General features: G+C 46.9%; 1 protein-coding gene across 2 annotated transcripts in view; it reads left to right on the top strand.

Annotated features, from left to right (window-relative positions):
• Nucleotides 1-23843, top strand: part of KLHL3 (kelch-like family member 3) — a 59614-nt gene extending 35771 nt beyond the window's left edge. For both annotated transcript variants that reach the window (XM_010578883.1, XM_010578884.1), the window contains 11 exons: nt 2101-2263; nt 5257-5366; nt 10315-10431; nt 11450-11599; nt 14193-14310; nt 15055-15252; nt 16093-16194; nt 18866-18994; nt 22457-22597; nt 22812-22955; nt 23212-23843. In XM_010578883.1, coding sequence (XP_010577185.1) covers nt 2101-2263; nt 5257-5366; nt 10315-10431; nt 11450-11599; nt 14193-14310; nt 15055-15252; nt 16093-16194; nt 18866-18994; nt 22457-22597; nt 22812-22955; nt 23212-23240 — 1401 coding nt within the window. In that variant the 3' untranslated portion in view covers nt 23241-23843. The remainder of the gene's footprint in view (nt 1-2100; nt 2264-5256; nt 5367-10314; nt 10432-11449; nt 11600-14192; nt 14311-15054; nt 15253-16092; nt 16195-18865; nt 18995-22456; nt 22598-22811; nt 22956-23211) is intronic.
• The last annotated feature ends 1177 nt before the right edge of the window (nt 23844-25020 follow it).

Here is a 25020-nt window from a genome sequence, read left to right as displayed (position 1 = left end):
GTAACTATTTAGCAAAGAAGTCAGTCTCAGTAGTAATAGCAGAAAATTTTGATATAGTTTCAAAAGATGATTGGGCTTTGGTATGGAGGCCAACCTGGTAGAGAAGCCAGCTCTCTGTAAATTGTTCGCGGTGGTTGGAGTTCAAATATTAAGAGCCAATTCCAGAACCAAGTGAGTAACTTGCCTGGATATTAATGGGGTTGCAGTTTGGTCCTGCTGCATGTTTAGGCAGGGCATTTCCTCTTGTTATTTCTAAAGGAAACAGACTTTGTGCTAGCGGATATCCTTTGCTTGCTTTTTGCTTTCCCTGGTAAAAACAAGATGAGTGGCAAGACGTTCAGCTGGGAAATAAGAAAGAGAAAATCCACTCATCTCCTGATAGGCTATTTATATCTTACTTCTGAAAAGTATTATATGATAATGCCCCTTTCCCAATAACTGCAGTGGTGTAAGGCTCCTTCTGCATTGCCCTCTCAAGCAAGCATGAGGCCGTAATAGCAGTACTAGGATGTCCAGGGGGCTGTAGCATGAGGGTATTAGTGATGGTAGTGAGTACCTTCTGTTTTGGAGGCAATATCCCAAAACACTCAAGGTAAGCAGCCCACCTGCATTTGCAGCATGCACACTGGATGGATGGGGGGTGCATGGAGGAAGCTCTGGCTGGTATATGGCCAGAGATGGTTTGCAGAGAGTCTGACTTCTGTACCCACAACCCTTATGCAGCTCAGGTACTCACCTTTCTGCTGATAGAAGGAGATGGTTCAGCTAGAAAGTGGTTCACAGCTAGGTTTCAAAAATGGGAGAGCATTGCTACCTTGATTTAATCAAAACTGCAAACTATCTCCTCCTGGCATCAAGAGGCTTGGGCCAAAGTGGGCTCCCAGGTTAATTGAGTTCTTTTTTTTTTATTGTTGCCTGTTGAGGCGGCTGCTTGGCAGCAGTCAGACACCATATAGCTGGGTTGCAGCTGAAATGTGTCAGTGGCTTAGAAAAGACCTGGGGCAGGTTGTGAGTGTCCTGTCCTGATGTGGAACGGGACTGGGGACGAGTGGGCAGGGACAGGGAGGGGACATCTTTTTCCCCTCCCTGCCATCAAGATCCAGGGAGGCGAATGCTGTTAACCTGTTTGTTTTGTTTAACAGCCGCTTGTTTTTTTGAGTCGGAAATAATTTTCCGGAAATCTGTGCTGAGATGGTGAGCACAGATGCCCAGTTAGAAGGACATGTGTGAAGCAGCCAGAGCTACGGAAGAGCTGGGATAAGACACATCTGCAATTGCTGTACGACATAAGAAAGGAAGTAGCTGATGTCATGGGCTGTAACATCCCGACCGACTATATTTTCTGTTTCCTGTCCTGCTCACTGGCCTCAGAGGTGGTTTTTCCAGCAGATGTCGCATTCCTGATCCACTTCTGTCTCCCTTTTCTGTACTTGGTTTTGTAGATACAAAGCAGTACCTCATTTTCAGATGATGCAGTCATGAACCACAAGTGTCCGCAGCATTTTGTGTGAATGAAAATGAGGGCTGTTGATTTGAATAGTTGGCCCCATCTTTCCTGAGGGCCTTGCTGTCACCAAAACCTGCTTGAGCTTCTGTGAACTCCCTCTCTTACCTGGCAGTTTGGGCACCCTGCTCACAAGCCAACATGGTTTTGTTGGCAATAAGAAAGTTCAAGGTTTTGAGGAGTGCTGGGCTGCTATGGGCTTTGAATGTGATGGTAATGCATCTAAACAACATAAGCTCTTCAGGGGAAAAACAAAATAAAAATCTGTGTGCAGGACCCACCTGCAGCAAAGCCAGAAATTCAGGTGCATCTGTGGTTGCTTGTGTTTCATCCTCCCTTTACCTGCCTTGAGGTCTTGTGGGGAGAAGCTGTGAGGAGAAGAGCTCCACTTTTAGCCCAGCGTGGGATAGCTGTTTCCAGCTCTCAGAGCACAGATTGGGATCTTCTGCGTACAGATAGTGCTAAAACTTTAACCTTCCTTCTGGTACCCCACGGGGATGTGTCCCTGTCTGAAGGGGAATTGCATCTAATCTGTGCAAGCTGTGAATCAAACTTTCTTTGTTGTTAAGTCTAATTCCCCTTTCTTGCCTTTGCAGGTTTTGTTGCCAGCTGCTAGTTTATTGCAATTGATGGATGTTAGAAAAAACTGCTGTGACTTTCTTCAGTCCCAGCTCCATCCCACGAACTGCCTTGGAATCCGAGCTTTTGCCGATGTGCACGCGTGTACCGAACTGCTGCAGCAGGCAAATGCCTACGCAGGTGAGGGAAGGGTCACCCGTTCATTGAGTTAAACCTGCTTCCAGGTACAGCGACTCGTAGGTCGAGCAAGATCAGCACATCCTGGTTGGTCTTTTCAGGCTTCTAGTATTAGAACAGGGAAGGGAATACTTTGCTGGGCTGTAGACTTGTAACTTTCTGTGATGCTGGAAATTGTGAAATGTGGTTTGGTCGCAGAGGAACACCTAAGGAGGTAAAAAAACCCTGATCCTCTGGATTGCAGCCCACAAAATAGTTCCTTAGTGTGTTCGTAGTAAGCTCTTTGGCTGCCTGTTGAACAGCAGAGTGTTGGTGTGCTGGTGTCCTCCCCACGTACACTGCCCTGTGAGAGCGGTAGGCAATGCTGGGGATTTGTGCATTCTAGGAATAAATGGCACCAGGCAAAATTAAGCCTTGTGGGTGGGAGTGGGAACACTCAGCTACAATTGTCATGCAGTTTGAGTCTCTGATCTGTGGAGGAATGGCCACTTACCCCAAGGGTAGATAGACTCTTGTTTCCTCGAGAGTGGATGTGTTTGGTCGCCATCAGTAGGTGCAGGCAATGGCTTTCAGCATTTCTTCTCTGTGTTGTAAATATAAAGCTGTTCCAAGCGGCCCCACGCTCTTAACTCCCTAGCACTTTCCAGTCTTCTCTGGCAGAGTTGCTCTTGACCTCTGCTTGGGGGAAGTTGGTAGTTTTCTCAGTTTGTTTTTCTGCTTTTCTGTCTATTTGTATAGGGAAAAATACACCTGCTGTCTCCCAGAGCACCTGCTCTGTTCTGCAGTATTTTCCTTGGTATGGTTTTGTCCTTAATTGGACCATAAGAAGGCTCGGTGGAATAAAAATGTGCCCACCAAGTCCGCCCCTATTCTCCTGCAAATAAAAGTAAAACCTTTTCAGCTGCTCTGGCTGTATTATCCCCTGGAGGAAAAGGCACCCTGGAAGGAATGGTTAATTGTATAAAGGCTTGCTTGTAATATCTCATTATCCTTGCTTCCAGGCCCTGTTTAATCTTTAACCCAACAAGCAGTGCATTCACTGTACATTTATTTGGTTGTTTGGCAATTAGAAAGTCTGCTTTGTTGTTTTATTGGCCTTCATAAGTCCCAGTTAGTACAACAGCCCATGTAATGTTAATGGAACTCCATTAATAAAAATGCCATTAAAATTCTTTTCACTATATTGTTTATGTAACAGCATTAAACCAAGACAGAAGTCCCCAAGCTCAAGAGTCTGTGCGTGCATGAGCTCAGTTACTTGAGAAATGCTTAGTTCTGGCCAATGGATAACTTCAGTAGGTGGAGGAGCCTTCTTGATGCAGGCACAAGTTGCTTTATTAAAATCAGTAAATATTTTTACTTGCTTCCAACTAATAACAAGAGATCAAATGCCTTTCTACCGCCAGACACCAGTCCAGAATGAATAGGAGTTTGTGTCCAGAAGTCAGAGTGCATCCAGCTTACTGCGTGGGGAACATTTCCTGCTTCTCAACTATTTAAGGCCAGAAGAGTTCATTAGATCTTATATATGATTGCCAGCATAAGAGAGTATTAAAATTTATCCAGATACTGCTATTTTTAGTCAGAGCCTTTAGCCTAGCTGTGGTGTTTTGGTCCCCATTAGACCAAGTAGGGTCCGTGGTTGGGGAGGACCAAGTGCCCTCTGCAGCAGCAGCGTTGGGGAGGAGTTGTCCAGGTGCGACCTCCAAGGAGCTCCTCTCTGGAAGTTACGCCAGCTTGTGTCCCCATGGTGCTGCTTTTTGGGAGGCAAAGCACTTTGCAGACGTGAAAACTAGAGGCAGATCTTGCTGCGGAGGGAGCTCTTTGGATACATCGAGTCTGAGCTTCTCAAAGCCAAAGGACTAGAGCTTGAAAAAAGCTGCTTCAGATAAAGTGTCTGAGATTCATGTTTCTGTATTTCAACCAAAGATAAATGGGACTCAGCAAATGGCAGGTGAGATTAAATTGGCATGTATACGTAACAAATGTTTGCAAAACTTAAATTGTCTGCAACTGGCTTGTTTTGACCTAGAAATTATTTTTTAGAAAGTAATTCTTTCCTAGTGCCCTTTGGCTAGATGTAAAGCTTGACAGATTTGATGATCCCTTTTGGACCTGTGTTGCAGTCGGTCATAATTCTTCCAGTTTGGGATTATAAGCAGTGATGCGTATTTTGTTTTCAAGTGGCTCCCAAAGTTACGGCATGGAGGGATTTTGAAGCCAAAAGGGGGAAAAATAAAATTCGTACAGTTGCAGACTTAAGTGGAAAGGGGCAAAGCTGCTGGGGAAGATGGGTGCTGAGGGTTTGGAGCGGGAGAAAAGTTAAATTTACACATTTGGGGGAAAGAAGTAAAAGGTGGAAGGAGAGAAGGAGAGCTGATCCCATGTGCGTGCGTGGGATGCGGATCCCCGTTGCTCATCTCTCTGCGTGCCCCCTCGCACAGCTGGGTGCCCTGGGATCCCTCACTATTTGCTGCTGAGCGTGTGCACCAAACTGACTGTTTGGCTGATTCATGTTAAAGATGGGCTTTCCTTTGAATACCTACAAATATCAAGGACCCTTGCTGGAGTCTCTCATTCAGGTGTTGAGCAGATCTGATTCTATCTAGCTTGTTGAAGTGGGCAAGAACTGAATCTCGAAGTGGTCAGGTTATTTGCTACTTCAGAAAGGCATTGGCACTTTTCTCAATTGCCACTTCTAATCAGATTTGCCACTGGAAGGTACTTAGCGGCTTTGCAGAAAGTTCGGTTCCCATTTAGTGTCATCTATGAAAGCGTCTCATGGGGCTTGCGTTACTTGAAATACCATCAGATGTCTTTAACCTGCTCTGAGACTATTTTCTGTTTCTGTTCCGCCATGCAGTCACAGCATATCATTTGTCTTGGGTGCTTACAGCTGTAATAATAGCGGTTCTCTGAATGCTGTAGTCCTTCCATTGACTTAAAGCATGGATTTCATTATAATTTTCTGTTCCCCCTTTTCATTTGTTGAACAGAGCAGCACTTTCCTGAGGTGATGCTAGGAGAAGAATTTCTTAGCCTTAGCCTGGACCAGGTTTGCAGTTTAATATCAAGTGACAAGCTCACAGTCTCCTCTGAAGAAAAGGTACAGTAAATTGTATAGCAACAGTGAATGTAAGAATGCTGGAATGTTTCTAGACCTTACATCAGGAATTGTTCTCGTGTTATGCTCTTTAGGGGCCGTTTTCCAACAGCGATCACGTGGAAGGGAAAATTAAAAATAACGTGAATCCTAAAACCACATAGAAATGACCTTCACTTGGTTGTTCTTTGCAGGAAGTAATGATTCTCAGATCCATATCACTTCCAAAAGCCCTGGGGGCTAGAACCGAATACTTTCCCTCTCTGGAAAACTAGGAACCTCTCATCTGCTGTTGTGTAAAGCTCTTATTACCTGCTGTAAAACCTCAAAAAAAGCTGAATTTCATTAGACCAGGGAGGAGTATTGGCTTCTGTTGCGTGTTGGCCAAAACAACTAAAGGAGGCCCACAAACGAAAAGAAGGAAGGAGACACGTTCCTAGCATCATTGGTGTTTTTAATGGAAGAGGGGAAAAAAGGCACCGGTTGATGTTGTTTTGTGGCTGAAACGTTCAGCACGTCCTGTGTAGTCTGTAGTCCTGGGAAGGAGGGTGTCCAGCAGTTATGGTACTTGGTGAACACCAGCTCCAGCCCCTTTCTCTGGTGTGGGCTTCTTGCATGACCTGCAGCAGGTTTTTGGGGAGAGGTACGCGCCTCGAGTCCTTCAGCTCACCTCCGAATTGTCGCTGTGGGGAGATGGACCCTCATGGGACGCCACAGCAGAGCTTGAGGGTTCTGTGGCTCGTAACTTCAGGACCCTTGTTGAACGCCCGCGTTTTGGTGGGATGAGGCTGGACCCGGGTGTGCTGGGTGCCGCCGGTCAGGCTGCGCATCCAGGCGTGGGCACCCATCCTGCTCAGCCCCTCTGAGCTGCAGACACACGGGTGCTTGGGACCACGGGGGACCGTAAAGCTTGCCAGAAAACCTGCACCGCGTGAGGTACGAATGCAGCCAGGCTTCGTTCAGATCCTGAGCCAGCAAATTCGGAGGCTCCGGGAGCGTGTTTCCGCAGGCGTGGGGCTGGCGTGGGCGTCTCGGCGGGGTGCTGCGAGGTGCCACACAGGCAGGGCCAGAAAGGGAAAAAAAACCACATGGCGTGAACTCGCAGCAGAATGGCTTTGCATGAGCCAAGCAGCCTGCAAAGGGAAGTGCAAGTTTAGTAACCAATTTTTCCAGTCCTGTGCAGCATTGTTAAAAAGCTTTTATTGGCCTTGTGCCCAGAGAAATCAAAGTACTCCCTCCCTCATCTGAGCTTTATACAATCAAAACCAGTATTTCTTTAGCTGATTGTAAAAGTTGAGAATGCAAGGCAGTGGAAGGAAATGTGAGCATAAGCTGCACGTTCAAAACAACAGATACGAGTAGCAGGAGAAGGGCAGAGAATGGGATTGGAGCATAAACATGAAATACGTGCTGGAGTCCAAAGAAGTGCTGAAAATTGAGGACAGACTCATAGGCTGCTGTTTTATGTTAGCTCCATGACAGACAAGCAGTTTTCCTGACCTTTATTCTTCCTATCTGCTAATGTACAAGATATATATTGTAAAAAAAAAAAATGTATATATAAAAAAGTATATATATATGTGTGTGTGTATATCTATACATACACACACACATATCTATGTGTATGCATGTGCACATGTGACGGGTAGATAATATTTTAAGCAACAAGATGTTGTAAGTAGGCAAATACTTCAAACATCTGAGAGCTAAATTGTCACAGCTAGATTTCATGAGAGGCTTTCTCGTTCCCATTCTTCCCGTGTCTCATACATGTACTGCAGCCTGTGAGCCAGAGTGTTGCCAGCTCTGGGTCATTGGGAAGTTTTATAGCTGAGTCCTGCCAGGGCCAGAAGGTAACAAGGCCAGGGAGGAAAATATTGCCCTTATAATTCTTCAGGGCATGTGTGCCCAAGAGCTTGTGTGTTCTCCCCTTCCTCTGCTACCCCCCAACTAATACCAACTGGCCTAATAAAATATATTCTTTATCTCCACAAATTTTGGCATGCTTATATCCCCTAGGTCATCAGAATTACAAAAACTGTCTGCTACCACAGAAATCTATTTTAATTGTAAAATGGTGACGATGTTTCCCTGTTATTCAAAGATTATCCTCCTTTCTCTCCCTCTCCCCTTTGCTGTTGCCAGCCTCTGCAGTTGCACAGGCCCTTTCAGCCTAGGGCAAAGGTTTATTTTGGTCCCTGCCTGCTCTTTTTGCTATAGCCGAGTACTTTGAAAACAGTTTTATCAATGCTTTCTGTACCTGACCTAACTGGCTCTTTAATTGCAATGATGCATGCAAGCAAGAAAAAACTATAAAAAAAAAAAAAGTTTATTCATATTTACTAATGATGTGTGAAAAGGAGGGGCTTCCAGCCCTTGAGAAGGGCCTCCTGCCAACTCAGAACAGTGACGAAAGAAATTTTTAAAAGGGTTGGGATTTTTGGATTGGGGATTTTACACAGGGTCCAGTAATCGACTCATCGCCTCATGCCGCTAGTGTGCAGTAGAAGCTGATGCACAGTTTGGTCCTCAGTCCTGGGAGCATCTAACAACTGGATTTTGGGCTGAAGAGACTGGGAAAACATCTGGGCTTGCTCTTTGCTTAGGTAGTGTGCAGAAAGGGGATATTCCAGGCTTTTAGCCTTCTGCTCCATAGAGTGGGAAATCTGTTTCTTCCAAGCTCGGGACTGCTCCTACAGCCAGGCAGGTGCCAGCCGCTAACTCAGCCCGTGCCTCTGCTCTAAATAAAGCTGTGTGGGTAACTGCTTCGTTTCATCACACCCCGTCAGTGGGTCGTGCATGGCTGGAAAAACGCGTCTCCTGGGGGAGCGGCAGCAGCTGCTCGGGGTCTGCAGCGGGCACAGCGTGCGGAGGGAGGGTATGGCAGTAGTGGAAACAGATGTGGGCTTTAAATAGAGATATTGCTGTCTTGGATTAAGATTTTTTTCCCCCTTCTCATAAAATTAGGAATCAGAGCCAATGGAAGGTGCCAGAATCTGATTTTTTTAAAAAATTCTGTTATTTTTAGAGTAGGCACAGCAGGGTAGCATCAGTGTACGACTAACTCGGGAGCAGTCTCCAGCACCAAGGAAGCAGTTTATTACTTGTGCACATTTGCTTTACCTTCCTTTAAGACTTGTTCGCTGGCATCTTGGTCTGTAGCTGGGTATGTCCCGGTCCTGTGACCTCTTCTGTAGCTCAGCATTTGTGCAGAAGAGGTTAATGAAAAGCAAGTTTGTTGGCTAAACATTTGCTTTATGCTCCTTCCATGCTCATTTGCAATTAAAAATCTTGTAACAACCTAGTTTCTACTTTAAATGCCTTGTAGCCAAAGTGAAATTGTTTGTTTGTTTATTTATTTTCATTTTAAAATAGTTAAAGGTTCTGCAGTACTTATTTTCCTCCGTGTTCACTGAGGTTTGATTACACGGCCCCCTGTTGTGTTGCTTAAATCCTCATCGCAGTGTCCTGAATTCCAAACGGTTCAGCAGGAGCATTTGTTGGCATAGGAAATGAGGCTGATGCTTTACTGTTTTTTTTGAAGTATATAGTTTAGCCTAAGAGGAAGAAACCCCTTTCCGCTCTGCCTCTCCTTTGTGGGAGGACGCAAATACATTTGCCAGCGACAATTGGGGACCGAGAGATGGTGCCCTTGGTTCTGGTTGATTTTTGTCAAATTAGTGACCTTGGACCAAACAAAATGGTTTCCTGGGAAGTGATGGGAGGGATGGAAAGAAAGAAAGAAAAATATCCGTGCAAATTGGCCTGGCCATTTGGTGACCCCGGAGGGAAATTTAAACCAAGGGCACTTGCTGAGTGTGCTGGGGCGAAGAGCCAGCGATGCTTTTTGGGGGAAGCACGGGATGGCCGGGATCTGTGGGAGAGAGGGCTGTGCTCATCCCCCCACCCTGAGTAACTGGGTAGCGAGAGCACTTGGGGAATTTTGCCCGTAGATGTGAGTTAAGGGTCGGAATTTAATTCTGACTCTGTGGGGAAACTCCACTGCAATGATCCAGATCCTGCCGTGCAGCATCTGAGACTGCACCGGCCCCTCTCCTTGCCTTGCTGGGTGTTTCGGGAAGCCTTTCCCACTCCTGGCGACATTTTTAGGCCTTTCTTCTGGGAGGAGCGAGGCTCGCAGTTACATGAGCACATGCATATTCGTGCAGGAGCCCACGCAGGACGCTTCTGCCCGCGTCTGTTCGTCGTGCAGGGCTCTGCGTAGCTCCTGCTGCGTGGGGTTGTTTGTGAGCAGTTTGTCACGGAGTCAAAGTTTGGATGCTTATCTGAACCGGTTGGATCTGGGAGGAAAACTAGGTTTTGGTTCAGACTAGAAGTCCAGCGTGCCCTTGTTTCCCAGCTGGAGTATCCGAGTATTTTTAGCCGTGAAATGCATGCAGTGCAGAGGCTCCCTGGCTGCAGGCAGGGGTTTTCCTGCGTGTGCGGTGAACTTGTCCTGAAGACTTCTTGGTTTTTTTTTTTCTTTCGGGGGGTGGAACTGGTGCAGTGATTAAATATGATGGTGAGCATAGTGATTTACTGTGTGACCAGACTCCTTTGGGAGGGGAGATCTCTGTTATCAGGAGTAGTCGTTGTGGCTGATTTCTTGAATAAAGTCCAGTGCAAATGTCAGCAGGCTAATTAAGTTTCCTGGCTGCCTTCCGGTACTAATGTCCGAGAGGTGTATGATTGTCCTGGACACATGCTTAAGCTTTGAGAGTGATACAGCACATCTAGATGTGAAGTTGCTTATTAATATGCATTGTCAGTTCACCTCTTTGCTACCGTGGTGCTTGTCCTCTGTGCACAGTCAAGACTTTTTCATCTGTTTGATAGACATCTTGCACCTCCTTCCTTCAATATTGTGAAATCACAAGGCTTCTGATTTTGGGTAGGTAACTGTGCAAACCAGTTCCCTCTTCTCAGTTTAATTGTACTTTTATCTGTGTAGGTCTTTGAAGCGGTTATTTCTTGGATAAATTACGAGAAGGAATCTCGCTTAGAGCACATGGCTAAACTGATGGAGCATGTTCGCCTACCCCTTCTGCCCAGAGATTACCTTGTACAGGTTAGTCTGCAAATAAGTAATTAATACTTGCACGTAAGCTGCTGGTAGCTCCTTACACAATGGCTTGGCTGTTTGTGTCTGAGATGGGTAATTTGGCATGTCGCTGAGCCTGTAAACAGAGGAATAAAAGGAAAAACTGGGTGGACTCTGAAATCAATGTGTGTGTGCGCAGAAACCTTCTTGTAAATGTGACCCGTGCTCTGCCAGTCAGGGCCGAGAGCAGACCTCCTGCCCCTCTTGGCAGAAGCATTTAGAAGTTAGTATCTTGGGGTTTTTCACCTTGAAAATACCCGGGTGGTGGTGGTACAGGCTTGTGCAGTTTTTTTCCCTAATGCACAGGTAAATTTAGCTTGGTGAAAACGCGTCACGTGTGATAATTTTGGCTTAAGATGTGTTCTGCACATAGAGATGGGGCTCTGCGACTGGTAGGTGAGATGTTCTCTGACTTAGAGGTTGTTCTTGACAAGTTAAGTCCTGGGATCTGGGCCTTGATAATGAGCTGAGAATCCCCAAAGAAGGGGTTGGCATATGGGCTCTTTGACTCCTATGCTTTTATCATGTGTCTAAAAAAATCAATACAATTGAAATAAAATTGGTATTCACAAGATGAACCCATCACATATTTTTTTCTCTCAACTATATCTTCTGATCGAGTAAAAGATATTGCCTCTCCCTAAATATTCTGACTCAAATAAAAGAAATTACTTATTTTGTACCCAAACTCCTGGAGAATTCTCCTCTGCTGAGTTAAGTGTCTGGCAGAGGGTGGTAAAATCGAGGGAGCACTGCTACTCCTGAGTGATATGGGAAAAAACTGAGATGCTTGAATGTTACTGCATGTGTTTCTTTGGGAAGAGCTGGAAGTCCATGTTTGTCTTCTGCATTTTTTTTTTTTTTTTTACGTTGGTACTTTGGAAGAGAAATTCCAGGTTTTGTGTTCTTTCTACAAAACTCTTTGTGACCTGTGCCACCAAATACTTCAGTTTAAATGATCTTTCATGTGTGTGCATGTTCTCAGACAGTTGAAGAAGAAGCTTTAATCAAGAATAACAACACCTGTAAAGACTTCCTTATCGAGGCCATGAAATATCATTTGCTTCCTCTGGATCAAAGGCAACTGATAAAGAATCCCAGAACAAAGCCGAGGACTCCGGTTAGCCTGCCAAAGGTAAGCCGGGTTTGTCGCTTCGTGTCACCTCACACCGTATGACTGGTGGCATTTTCTGTCTTTGAAAGGAGTTTGCGTACTTCCCTCGTTACTTCTCACTAACTCCGTGATTGTCCTTTGAAGTCTTTTACTCCCTCTTCTGGTATTGCCTGTGCCCACCAAGGGCACATAATTAAGTTGGATAAACTTAGGAGAAGCAATATCTCTGCTCCCAGGGGCGAGGGTCTGCTCTTTGAACCACTTTGCCAGCCACGAGTGGTTTTGTGAGCGGCTGTTGCTCCCGGAGCTGCGGTTTGAGGATCGCCCAGCCGTGGAGCGGCTGCAGGCAGCTGCCTGCGGTGCTCGGAGGGTCGGTGGAGGTTTCTGCCGGCTTCTGGCAGTGTCGTGGAGCCCTGCTGAGGAAGGTCGCGGTAGGTGTCTTTCCTTTTCCCGTATCCATAATCGGAAGCCAGGAAAGCAGGAAACAACGGCACGCAGAGCCATGGGCAGGAAGTCTGAAGCAAATTTCAATAGACTCAAAGCAGCTACTGAATAAATAATCCTTGTTACTCCCCAGGTTTATCCTGCAGTCGTGTGATGCTCTGGCCACCACTTTATTAGTGAAGAAAAAAATGACAACAGAAACTATTTTCCCTCTGCCCTGGAGATAAATGCAGTTTGGCACGATGTCTCGCAACAGACTGTCACTGAAGTTGCTAATAAGCCTTTCGGAGATTGTAAGACATCAAAACCACAGTGTATTATTTTTCTAAGCACAAATCACAGGGAGCGTGGTTTGTGGGGTGGTGTATGAGATCTGTGCTATGAGGGACTATTTAGATGTTTAGATATTGGACTGTCCATCGAGAAATTGTGGTTCTGCAGAGTATGTTGTGTCCTTTCTGCCTGCTGGCGCTGAGATGAAGTTGGTAGAATGTAGCTTTGGGGGTATCAGGATGGGCTGGTGTGACCCTTGTTCAAGGACTAAAGTAGTTAAGGATAAAATGAACAGTGAACCAGCGAGTTCAGAGGTTCTCAGCATCTTCTGTAGCATGACCTATGAGTACAAACCCAAATGTTCTGCAGGTCTCTCCTCCTTTCTTTTTAACTGTGAAGAAAGGGGAGAAGGTGATGATCTTCCAGCAATCCTGTTACTGAGAAACTTTCATCTGGTCTGTTGGTCCCACTGATGAGGGATTACCGTCTGCTGTGAAATCTCTTAATTCTGTAATCGTGTGAAGCTCTGCAGCTTTCCATGGAAGACTGTTACACAACTAGTAGTCAGGCTGCTAATTTAGACTCAGTTTGCTTTCTAATGTCACATTCTCATCTTTGTAGATCAAAAGGTCCACTATTTTCTTACTCCTCAAATTCTTTAAATTGCTGTCTAGCTCTGTACTTTTAAAGCAACCGTGACTGGGAGTTGAGCTCATTACCTGAGTGACCTCGAGTGACGATCTTATCCCCTCAGCTACTCACAGCCGCCTTGCAGAGGCTAAAGCCAGTTTCCCATCTACTCTTTGACTATATTTGAAACCCAGTTATCTTGCTTCTAGCTCCTCGGCCTTGTAAAAATCAGATTGTCTTGGGCAGTGTTTGCTCCTGCTGATCTGTTGTGATAAGGGGAGCAAATCCTCCCCCTTGATAACTGGAGGGTTGAAGGAAATGTGTTCAGAACAAAGTGCGGGTCGAGCCGTATATGGTTTGGACGCTGCCTGTGCACGTGTTGGTTTGCAGTGCCCAGCTGGGGCTCAGCACCGATGGGCAGCCCTTGAGTGCTGAGCTGCAGGGTCCTGGGACCACAAGTCAGCGAGTTTGTGGGGAGTTTGTCTTCTGTTGGCAGACAGGGCAGATTTGGGAAGGACTGCACTGCACGCCATCCAGGTCTTCTCGCTTTTCCACCAGTGTCGACTGCTTGCCGTTGCTGGGAACGGAGTCTGGGGCTGGACGGACCTTTAGCGTGACCCAGCAGAGCGGTTCTCGCACTCCTGAGATTGTCCTTGCTCACCTTCACATAGCTCTTCCCTATCTGTAAGGAATTTAGGGTTTAATTACTGGATTTGCATCAATACATGTTGCAGCCAAAAGCCTTAATGAAGCTGACAAATCAGCCCAGCACCCCAGGTCTTAATAGTCCTGGTGATTTCCCCGAGTATCATCTTCCCCGCAGGTGGCAATACAGCTGTCAGGTTTTATTTGCTAAGTGGCATCGATTATTTTTAGCACCACCATGGAGATAATGACTAAACAGTGGGCTGGCTGTGGAAATTACGCTGGGATCTTCCTCACTTAAAAATACTTCTGCAGCAAGTCTTGCGTGTGCTGTGGTGCTGAGCAGTTTTGTGTTTTCTGGGGAAATAGGGCAGGTTGCCCACCTCAGAAATGGTGAGGAAGGGTTAACGGGGCTGCCATAGTTAGCGTGCATTAAATTGGAGATGACTTTTTCCCCCTTGGAATAGAATTGACTGAAATAAGTGTCGCTGCAGAGGCTTGTAGTGAGCCTGCAGCATGTTTTTGGCAGCTACTATTGACCAGGTTGGTGGTGGTTTCTTTGCAGAGAGCAGCTGCCCGGGCTGGTGTCTGAGTTTTTCTAGCTCTCATCTTCCCTCTCCAGGTGATGATCGTGGTGGGTGGGCAAGCACCCAAAGCCATTCGCAGTGTGGAGTGCTATGATTTTGAGGAGGAGCGGTGGGATCAGGTTGCTGAGCTTCCCTCCCGGCGATGCAGAGCAGGTAACGGGAACTTTTCCTGCAACCTTCTTTGTTTTCCTAGTGCAGCTCTTCAGCGCTGGATGGATGTCCTCAGTCACCCCTTCAACCTTCCCCTGTGCCCCGGGCCTCAAGCAGCTCTTTCTTTTTGCCATTCCTTCCTCTTCTCTCCCTACAGCCACGTATCCTTCTCGTTCAGGTGGATGCCCTGCTCTCTAGAGGGGCTGCTCCTGCCTGTCTGCCTTCCATAGCCGCTGTCCCCCCTTCCTCATCTCTCTCTCCCGGCTGCTCCTCCATCGGTATTTCCCCGCCTCCTCTCATCCCGCTGGCCTGGCAGCCCACAGGCATCCAGTTTTCCTTGCTGCTTTCCTAGTGAAAATCAAAGGAGCTGAGTCAGTCCCTCTGAGTGCTGAGGAGTGGGTGATGGAGAGCAGATCTGTAAGTTGGGAGTGTTCCTCTGAAGACATCTGACAGGGTTGTGAATGTGGATCACCATTTGGTGTTCTCTCTGGCTCAGAAAATTACTCATTCAGGTGGGAAATCCATCTGTGCCTTATGTTGCCGTGTATTTATGTGCATTTCACCTTCCATACGACACGTATGTGTTATCATACTTGGCTCCAATGCTCTTAACCTGCAGAAAATGCCACAGACTTGCCCACGTTCTCCTCTTCCCTGCTGTCTTACGCACCCTGACAGACGTCTGATGATACACGCTCCCCAAACTGTTTGTAAAACCTCCGTAAAATCTCTCTCCTCTTTTATCAGGTGTGGTATTTATGGCTGGCAACGTTTATGCCGTCGGGGGCTTTAACGGATCTTTAAGGGTACGGACGGTTGATGTATACGATGGCGTGAAGGACCAGTGGACATCCATAGCCAGCATGCAGGAAAGACGAAGCACTTTAGGCGCAGCTGTGCTCAATGATCTCCTGTACGCAGTGGGCGGCTTTGATGGCAGCACTGGTAGGTGACCGAGCAAAAACGAGGCAGTGCCTGACCTGAAAAACTGTTTTCAGAGACCCCTGCAAAGACTGCAGAGCTTTAGTGAGGTTCCTGCGCCCTTTCCTCTACGATTTTGTAGAGAAGGAGCCAGAGATTGGGTTTGCTGCGTGTTGTAACTAACTAACCGCGTGCATGTTCTGACCCATCAATAATTGCAGAGGATCTCACCCTAGTTTTTTTTTTTTCTTTAGCAATACAGTTCTTTCAGTCTCATTCTCTGTATGAATATGCTTTTTCTGGACTGAAAAGGGATTTTTCCTTGTTTAAGTGAAATTTTTCATAGCAACATGAATAAAATGCCAGCAAGGCACCTTATGGGATGTGTGTCCGGGATTTATCTTGGCATAACTGCATGTTTAAATTCACACCTCTGCCTCTGCTGTAGAGCTTTGCCACTTGGTTAAGCCCTCAACTAATGAGTTCAGCTGGTGATGAGTACAATGCAAGAGGGTCTGGGGGAGTTTTTAAACCTTTGCATGGACATTTTGTAACACTTGAAAGGAAGTGGGACTTTTGGGCTTGGAATCTGGACTCTGCTCCACCTTGGTGTCCCCAGCACTTTGGAGGGGCACCAGTCCCTGGGCAGGGGCAATGGGGTAACAATTTTTCCAGCTGCTGAAGAAGTGGCATTGGCACGCTGGTCCCAGCCTGAAAGGCAAGGGACTAGAAAATTGGGTTGCAGGAGAGTGGGGGGAATTACGGGCTTGGGAGGAGGTGGAAGGCAGATGAAAGTGCAACACCAATCTTTTTTTCTTCTCTTTTTTTTTAATTAGAAAACCTGTGTATCCCCTTTTTAACTAGGTCTGGCATCAGTTGAGGCCTATAGCTATAAAACCAATGAGTGGTTTTTTGTGGCTCCCATGAACACAAGAAGAAGCAGTGTTGGAGTTGGAGTTGTGGAGGGTAAGAAAATCAGCAGCCATTTCCATCAAGCAAACGTTACTGTGCCAAACAGAAGCCTGAACGGTTAAGTGCAATAGGAGGGAACTGCAGGAACTGTTCTCTAGACTAGTTGGTAAAGATTTATTTTATATGATGTAATTGCTGCAGCTTTTTCCATTTTCCTTTTTATCTTAGTGAAAAATCATGTGTAGCTTTCCAAGAGCCTCACACCCAGATCAGCCCAGCCCATGCCTCCTGTGAATGCCATTAAGTGCGTGCAGGTTTCTTTGAATCCTCATTTTTCCTGGGCTGCTTCTGGTCGCTGAAAGCAAATGATATTGTGCAGTGTGTGCTGTTGCTATCAGCAGGCTGTGTGGATGGAGTACCCATCACAGAAAAATCTGCTCAGCGAGAGAAACAGGAGCGTAGTTAGTCCCACAGCCCCAAACTGGTGGGTTGGCAGGAATACTAAAACCCGTGTTTGTTGACATCAGGCTTGCTGGCACGCACGGCACGCTTTGCTCTGGTTTGTAAACGAGCAGGGACTGACGATAGCAAACGCTGGTGCTGGGGCAGGTCGGGGGCGAGGTGGGTGGAGAGGGAGCTTGGAGGGATCGTGGCATTTGTCAGCACCAATGTGTCGGCACCGAACTCGAGTGAGCTGGAGCTGAGCAGCTTGGTTTGGATCCAGGAGAAAGAACCTCATCTTCCTTTAGCAAAATCAATTCTGAAGCAAGTGAAAGGTTTTATTTGACCTTGTCTTTAGCGTGGTGTAGCAGTTTCCAATTAGTACAGTGCGGAGCAGCCACTGGCACAAGCCTTCTTATAAACTGTGCTTTGAAGTGGTGTGGTTTGACCTGCTTGAATGGGAAATATGTGAAATGTGTTTATCTACATGAAATGCGCTTATGTGAGAAGAGGAAGGGAGATAGAATAAAGAGTGGTGGTTGTGCTAAATTTGCCTGTTTGTTTAAGAAGCAAATCCTTCCAAATTGGCCCATGCTTGTGCAGTGCTGGGCTGCTGACAGTCATTGGGATTTGGTGAAGTGATTTGAATGCAGAACAAATATTAAGTACGTACCCGAGAGATGCGTTTCTATGGACAGGTTTTCTACTGGAGACATAGGAAATCTTTTTCCTTTGCTTTGTTTGAAAGCGAAAATAAGTGTTGCACATGTTGGAGTCCATGATAAAAAAAAAAATAGTAATGAGGGCATGCGATGGGGAAGAAGAGCTGATCATATTGGTGTAGGGAACAAGCTGCAGCCTGCAGTTAATCCACAGCGTTCATGTGAACATGCTGAGGATTGATCTGATGTCTGTGGGTACTGAAAATATCTAATAATTGATGCCAGCCAGGGAACTTTATCTTGTCTTGCTTGGTCTGGCACTCTTGCCTTGATTCATTGGCTAACACCGGGCGGGTTGAACCGACAGCACAAATAAGAGTTTGAAATGTTTATAGAGACAGGAAGATGCAGAAGGAGCACAGTCGTAAACCTGATCCTTGCAGACCTCTCCTAATGAGCACAGCCTGAGGAGGCCGTGAGTGGAGCTGAGGGAGAAAGAAAAGAGCTGGCCTGTTCTTGGAGCCTTGCAAACATCAAGGAAACAGGAGGATGCAAAAGCGTAAGACCGTAGATGATAACTGCTGGTGGGAGTCTCATGTGCATGCAAAGAATTGCATAGCTCATTTGTGGCCAGGCTCTGCTGTTACGGATTGAAAATTGGTCTTATTCATGGGTTTTGTACAAAAACTTGGGTTAGAGCTTTCCTGCATATTTGTTGAACTTTTTAATGGTTGGTTGTTGTAGCGTCTGGGAGGCCTGGTCTTGAACCAGAATGCCTTTGTGCTAGGTCCTCTAGTAAAGAAGCGCAAAGAAACTGTCTCTGCCCAGAGAGTTTACTGCCTAAATGCAAAACAAGCTGGTGGATGATACAGGGAGACAAGGAGAGAGCGTCAGTCAGGCCTGTGAACAGAGGACATGGCGGAGCATCAGCCGTGTTTCGTGTATGGTGTAGTCCCGTGACATCCGATTGCGCTTGTCTGCTCTCGCTAGGTGGATGTTGTTCAGCTTTCCCTGGGTTGAGGTAGGCAGGGACAGATACACCACGCTGCGAGGGTCTCCCGTGGTTATCTTCTGCGTTGGGATCACTTGGCTTGAGTGAACAGGCTGTACTAGCAGCATTGGTTGGTTTTGATTTGGCCCAGGTTCTTCAAAATCAGGTCTAGGTTTCCATGCAGGTATTCTATTAACATAAGAGGCTATTGCATATTTATTGCTAATGTGATATTGTAATTAATGTACAGTATCGACCTTTGACAGTGCGCCTTGCCTTGTGGCACCTAAACAGAAGGAAGCACTCGATCAGCAGAACACGGTTTGATGTTACCTATTCTCCTGGGCCAACAAGTCATTTGTTGAAAACCTCTGGGCTTTTGGCTTCTAATTAAGCTGTTGTGTTTTGTTGTTTCCTTGTCTTAGCTGACAGCTTTAAAAACAGCCCTGCCTGTCTGCGACTATACTTCAGATCCTTTTGCTAGGATTTTCCCCAGATGTCCCAGCAGGTTTAGGCACATCTCCCAGGGTCTCCCTCAGCCAGGATCTGTCCTCACCTGGGACTGTCAGGTGTGACGGTGACATAAATCAGTCGTAGCCGTAATGCCGATGCCAACGTGTGTCTCTTCCAGGTAAGCTCTATGCCGTGGGGGGTTACGATGGAGCGTCCCGTCAGTGCCTTAGTACCGTCGAGCAGTATAACCCAGCCACGAACGAATGGACCTACGTAGCCGACATGAGCACTCGACGCAGCGGTGCAGGTACTGGCTCTGAGATGTGTTCTTACTGGGTTCTCTGCTCATGGAAGGGAGGGAAAAGTGTGTTTTGGCATTGCTGGGCTGGCAAGTGCAACCTGTTATTTCACCCCCTTCCCATGAGAGCTAAAACCGTAATTGCTTGGAAGCTCTTAGCGGCTCTCCTGACTTTGTTAAAACCTGCCAAATTGAAATTAATTTCTGTATTAATGAAATAATGTTCAATGTTTCTAAGTAGCCTTGCTAACAGATGCATCTCACTTGTAAGCAAAGAGTTATCTTTCCAAATTGCCAGCTGCAGGGTCAGCCAGGGACTGGAAAGCCATGCTGCACCTCCTTCTCTCCTATCATTTGGGGGTTGTCAGATGGATTTTTCCTTCTGGGTCTTCTCTGAAAGCACCCGGTGGGTGCTTTGCAGCACAAAGCACACCTGCACTGGCTGATGTGCATATCAAGTCAAAGTAATGGAATTGATCTCAGATTGCCCCTGCTAAGCTAGTTTTTAGTGTAGCTTTTGCTGGCAAGAGTTGGTGATCTGGAGGATTAGAGGAAAGGACATGTTAAAAAAGGATTATATTCTAGTCTTAATGGTTTCTAACTTACTACATGATGTTAGGCCAGGTAGGCACTTGCCCTCTCTGTGGCTGTTCCTCTCTGAAAGGGATAAAAGCTCTTATCCATTGCATTTAAAATCATCTTCAGATGAAAGGGAGTGTGTCAGTGTTGGTCCTATTGCTCCGTGTGTGCAGAGGGTCCTCCCTGATCTCAAATTGTGCAGCTCTCGTACAACAGCCGAAGTGGCAGCTATGCAGAGGTAGCCAAGCCCGGAGGCTGCCCCTTGCATGGGGGCTGAAATGACCCCGCAGGTAAAGCTGTGGTGGGAATTTGCTTCTGAGCTGGGCAGTTGAGAGGCTTCTCTCTACGCACCGTCTTTCTTTCCTCGCTCTAATACCTTTTCTGTAACTCCAGGTGAGGCAAATATGGTCACACACTGTTTGAATTCAGTTGAAGAGCTTTTTAGTATCTGCTTGATGCTTAAGCAATGCAGCCTCATGGGAGAACAGAATGAGCATCTCGTGTTGCTGACAGCACGTTGAAACATAGCAAAACAGTTTGTGCCTGTCGTGAGATGGATTTTAGTGAATTTGCTTTGTTTGAAACACTCTGCTCCGAGTGCTGCTTTGCAAGTACACCTCCATGCGGCAAGTCCAGTATTAAGAATGCTCTTACTTCCCTGCCAAACAGCCTTGCAATTTTCTCTTCCCAACCTTAAAGCTGAGGTCCTCCAGCTCTGCTTGTCACCCCGACGCCCCTCCAGCAGGTCCCGGGGAGGGCACTGCCCAGTGCCCCCCCCTCACCACTGATGCTGCGGCAGGATCTATATCGTACAGCTCCATAAATGAAACCACGCTTTGAATGAAACCATTGCCGTCCTGGTGCTGACATCTAGCGGAGGTGAGGACGGGTGTCCCCAAGTCCCCGGGGTGACCCCAATCCAGGCAGTGGGGCTGTGTGGATGTGTGGGTGCTGCCTGGGTTTGCTGGACCAGCTGGGGTTTTTCCCTTTCTCCCTCCTGGCAGGGATGTCCTGTCGGAGTGTGCCCTGTCCGTCTCGCCGCACAGGGAGGCAGTTTTAGGTGGAAAAGCCTTAGAGCGTTTCTGACTCTTTTTGCTCTCCTACTTGCATAAATTAGTTTACTAATTAAATTATTTCTTAAAAGTATAAAATTTTTGCTGACAGCGGAATACAGTGCAATGCTAAGGTGCTGCAAACCCAGGCTGCTGGGCTCAGACGCAGTAGGCTTTCCTCACCAGTTAAGTGAGTTCCCATTCCCCAGTCAACTGGGAGGCACCTTGTACAGCTCTGGGGCCAGGACGTACACTGGGATGTGTTCTGTTCTTCCTAAGTGGTACGCGTTGGAGTACTTCAACCAGACTGGGAATTTGGCCCAGTAAGGTGGATACTTAGAGATTAATTCCCAGTGTTGGCCAGAGATGAACCATGAATCCCAACGTCTTGCTGGGATTTGAGCACCTCTTGGTACAGCGAGAGACGGCCGGTAAAACCCAGCAGTAGCAAGTTAAGAAAATCTGGAGACGAGAGAGTTGACGGTGGCAGACCTGCAGCAGTGTACCTGTCCCCCAAACGGTGGTGTGCCTGCCGGAGCTTTAATTCATCGGTCAGTCTCAGTTAGGTGCTGGCCCATTTTTGGGTGACGGAGAAGCAAGACTGCTCAGATGGTTTCCCTCCCCGCCTCATGTTGCCATCCCGCAGATGGAGCGTGGCGGCTGCTGTGGTCCGTGCTCCTGCTGACCGTGGCAAGACTCGGAGTAATGTGACACATCATATTTTCGGGATGTGACACACCACCAGGAAATGTTCCGGTGGCACAGGACCTGCTGAGCCCGGATGGTCCCTGCTGTCTCGCTCACCATCGCAGCACTGCTCCTGTGCTCTCCTTTCTCTGTGCCGCATGCGGAAAGATATTTGCACGAGGGCCAGCTTGAAAACCAGTTGGTTTTGGGCTGGTGGGGCCCCTCTCCTCCCCGTGCACGCCTTTCCAGCTCTGTGCCTTTCCCTCAATCGTCAGCACGAGTCCATCTTCAAGGCACAGGGGCCATCCTGCTGGTTAATGCCCGTGGTTGAAATGATGCAGTTCAGATCTATGTTCCCGTTTTACTACCATCCCACCTTGTTAATTTTAATAGAGGCCTTTGAACCTATTAATGAAGATATGTTGCTGGAAGTTTTAACTCTCAAGGATCGGTGAACATTTTAATTAATTTACTTAATATTAGGCAGAAGCACCTTTCAGATCCCTGTTATTTCCAGAGATTGAGCCAGGGGCCTGCGAAAGTGGCTGGGAAGGGGGCATTGGAGGCACCTTGTCTGTGTGAAGTGCTGCTGCCGTGTTTGGGGGCAGGAGTGGGGGGACAGGAACCCAGCGGCAGCCTCAAGAACTGGAGCCTATAAGTTGTTGAGAAGAGGAAGAGTGTCCAGAGGATGAAGCCCTGTGGCACAAAGGTAGCAGGAAAAGCAAAAATCAAGTGCCTGAAACTGGAAATCGGGTTAAAAGCAAAGGGCCCCATGGCAGAAGAGATCAGGCGGGTGGAAACAAGGTGGGGTGGGATGCAGCAGTCAGGGAGGCAAAGGAAGAGAGACGTGTCTGTCCAGAGAGATTGAATAAAGGCAGATGAATGTCGTGGGACTAGACTATCGATCTCACACGGACTAAGATCTACCTGAGAAGCAGTACAGCCCTGAAAGGTAGGACATCTGCCAGGCATCGCTGCGCAGACCTGCTGTAGTGCCACGTGGTGGTCAGATGGAGAGTTGACCATGTGCCGGCACACGTGGGCCATGTTTTGGAAATGCCTTGGAGAGGCCAAGGCAGTACCCAGCAGAAGAACCAGGGACATGCAACCCTTTCCCCTGTACATTTGGGTAACGCTGGGCTCTCTTTGGCAGGTGTTGGTGTCCTCAGCGGGCTGCTGTATGCTACCGGGGGGCACGATGGTCCCTTAGTAAGGAAGAGTGTGGAAGTCTACGATCCAGGAACAAACACTTGGAAGCAAGTAGCAGACATGAATATGTGTAGAAGAAATGCAGGTAACCACAATAAGTCTTTCTGTGGTGTTTGCTTGCAGTTGTCTGTGTGGTTTTTAATGCAACTAATGTGCTAGTGATGTAAGCGATCGGTATTGTAAGAAAGTGATAAAAATGGAAGACGAAGTATCTGCTTGGGAATGAATCAGAATGTGGCAGGCGACGTGTCGTGGGGGACGAGTTAGCCCGTGTCTAACCATCTGCGCTCTGCTTTGAGGTGTGTGTGCGGTGAATGGTCTCCTCTACGTGGTGGGAGGAGATGATGGTTCCTGCAATTTGGCCTCGGTGGAATACTACAACCCCATCACAGACAAGTGGACGTTATTACCAACCAGCATGAGCACAGGGAGGAGTTACGCAGGTAAATAGTCAGTGGGAGAGCTGGCAACAGCTGGGGTCGTTCATAAACTTGAGGGCTGTGTCTCCTAAAGCTTTAATCTTGCATTTTTGTATGTTTTATGTTGCTTTCAGTAGAGGAAAGTTTCACAGAAATAGTAGACACCTCTCTCTCTGCTAGCCTATTGCTGGTCTTTGGCTTTGCAGGATGATCTTAGCCACGTCGCAACCCAGGAGCTGCTCCTACGATAACTGTGTCTGTTCATCCGTTCTTATATCAGGTGTGGCTGTGATTCACAAACCGTTGTGACACACGATCAAGCCAATGCGAGGAGCAGAAGTGAAGTGGATCCAGCTAGGAAGACGACTGACCTCTGACTTGACCCATCGCATTGCTGTTAACATCTTAGCATGACAAGTGATATGTTACAGACATCATCTGCTCTGCGGCGGATTGCAGAGCGAAAATCCCTCTGGGGACATGTTCCATGCTAGACACGAGGTGTTGCTTGTTATCTGTGGTGCAATCAACTGTTCTTCTCAATGGCTAGTGTCCTGAGATAAACACTGTGCTTGAACTGCCGGCACTGAATTTCTTGTGTGAAACAAAACTGCTACGTTTGGGCATGTGAGTAAAAATGAACACTTTGGGATTTCTTCACTACTGATGCTCTGTGCACATTATCTGTTGAACTACTTACTCACTGTGCCTGGAGGGTGGACATTACTACTGGCAGTGGAAACTTCTGAGTACCAACGGAGAAAAGCAGTCAGCAGAAATGGACTGGAACAGGGTGCTCTGGCTTGAGTGTGACGCTGTCTCAGTCATACGTTTGTATATGCCACTGGACTACTGTATGTATCCCTGAAACGCTTGTCGTATGGTGGAAATAAATACCATGTGATTTTTCTACTTGCCATGAATGCTGTTTGCTGTACGTGATGGGACCTGCTGGGCAGTGCCTTCCCTGGGGCTGAAGTCTCAGCACCTGAACGACGCAAAACTCACAACCCCACAAAACGTGTGCTGCTCTGATGGGAGTTATTGCTCCTGCGAAACAAATGTTGCTTGAATAGAAAGTATTCCCAACCCATGCATTTCAGCTGTGCTGAAAGCCCCAGTTCTAGCTCTGTCCAGCGTCTCGATGCCATTTCATAATAGAGCATTTAGATGTTAAAAGAAATACCTTATGGTGCCATTAATATAGAGATATTACATAGAGCAAGAACCCACTGTCACCCAAGCAGATATTAATGAGCAAAGCAAAATACCTGTGGTGTTTTAATGCTTCCAGAGTATGGAGATTAACTAATCACTGTCACTGTAATTGCTATTTTAATCTTGCCCGTACTGAAGGTGTTCCTCTATTAGTATGAAGAATCATAAGATTATTCAAAACAGACAAGACAAATCTAATCCAGCTGTAAGGTCACTGTCTTGCTTACATCCCGAATTCTTGAAGCTTTCTGTTTAAGAAGGTGTTTTATTTTAAAATACTTTTTTGTGTCTCCTTGTGAGCTCTGGCATGCATACAGGGGTGGACTCCTAGAAGACTCCCTAGCTAAAGGGAACTAGTGAAGAAAAATATTTTCTCTCCTCTTTGTTGTTGCTAGTTTTTTGTTTTTCCCACTGTAAATCAGCTGAGGCTTTTTGTAGTGGGCAGCTGGCCTGCAGGACCAAATCTGCCCATGTTACTGTTGAGCTCCAGCATGTACCAGTGTTCTGCTGTTTTCTTTCTCCATAGATCTCCTATCAAAAAGACTCCATGTGACCGTCTACAGTAGAAAAGAAAAATACTTAAAAATGTATTTCAGAGGGATCTAAGGCTACATCACCTTGTACAGCTTTTGTAGAGGAGTGGGTTACCTCTGTAAATAAGTAGATTTTTAGTGTTTGGGTTGACACGGTCCTTGTAAGATGGGTGCCTGTTCACTGTGGGGGAAACAGCACCTACCTTTGCTGTGTCACCTCCCACAGAGGGGCCTGACCTTCATGGGGAACGTTAGGTAGCACCCACTCCTTTTTGGATGTTCTTGTTTTTACAAACAAAAGCAAACTGCCCAAAGAAATGGCAGTATTATTCTTGATG

The sequence above is a fragment of the Haliaeetus leucocephalus genome, unplaced genomic scaffold, assembly GCF_000737465.1.
Source record: "Haliaeetus leucocephalus isolate CR32 unplaced genomic scaffold, Haliaeetus_leucocephalus-4.0 Scaffold656, whole genome shotgun sequence".
Classification (NCBI taxonomy): Eukaryota; Metazoa; Chordata; class Aves; order Accipitriformes; family Accipitridae; genus Haliaeetus; species Haliaeetus leucocephalus.
The sequence above is the reverse complement of the archived record's forward strand: the minus strand, read 5'-3'. Positions and strand labels throughout refer to the sequence as shown.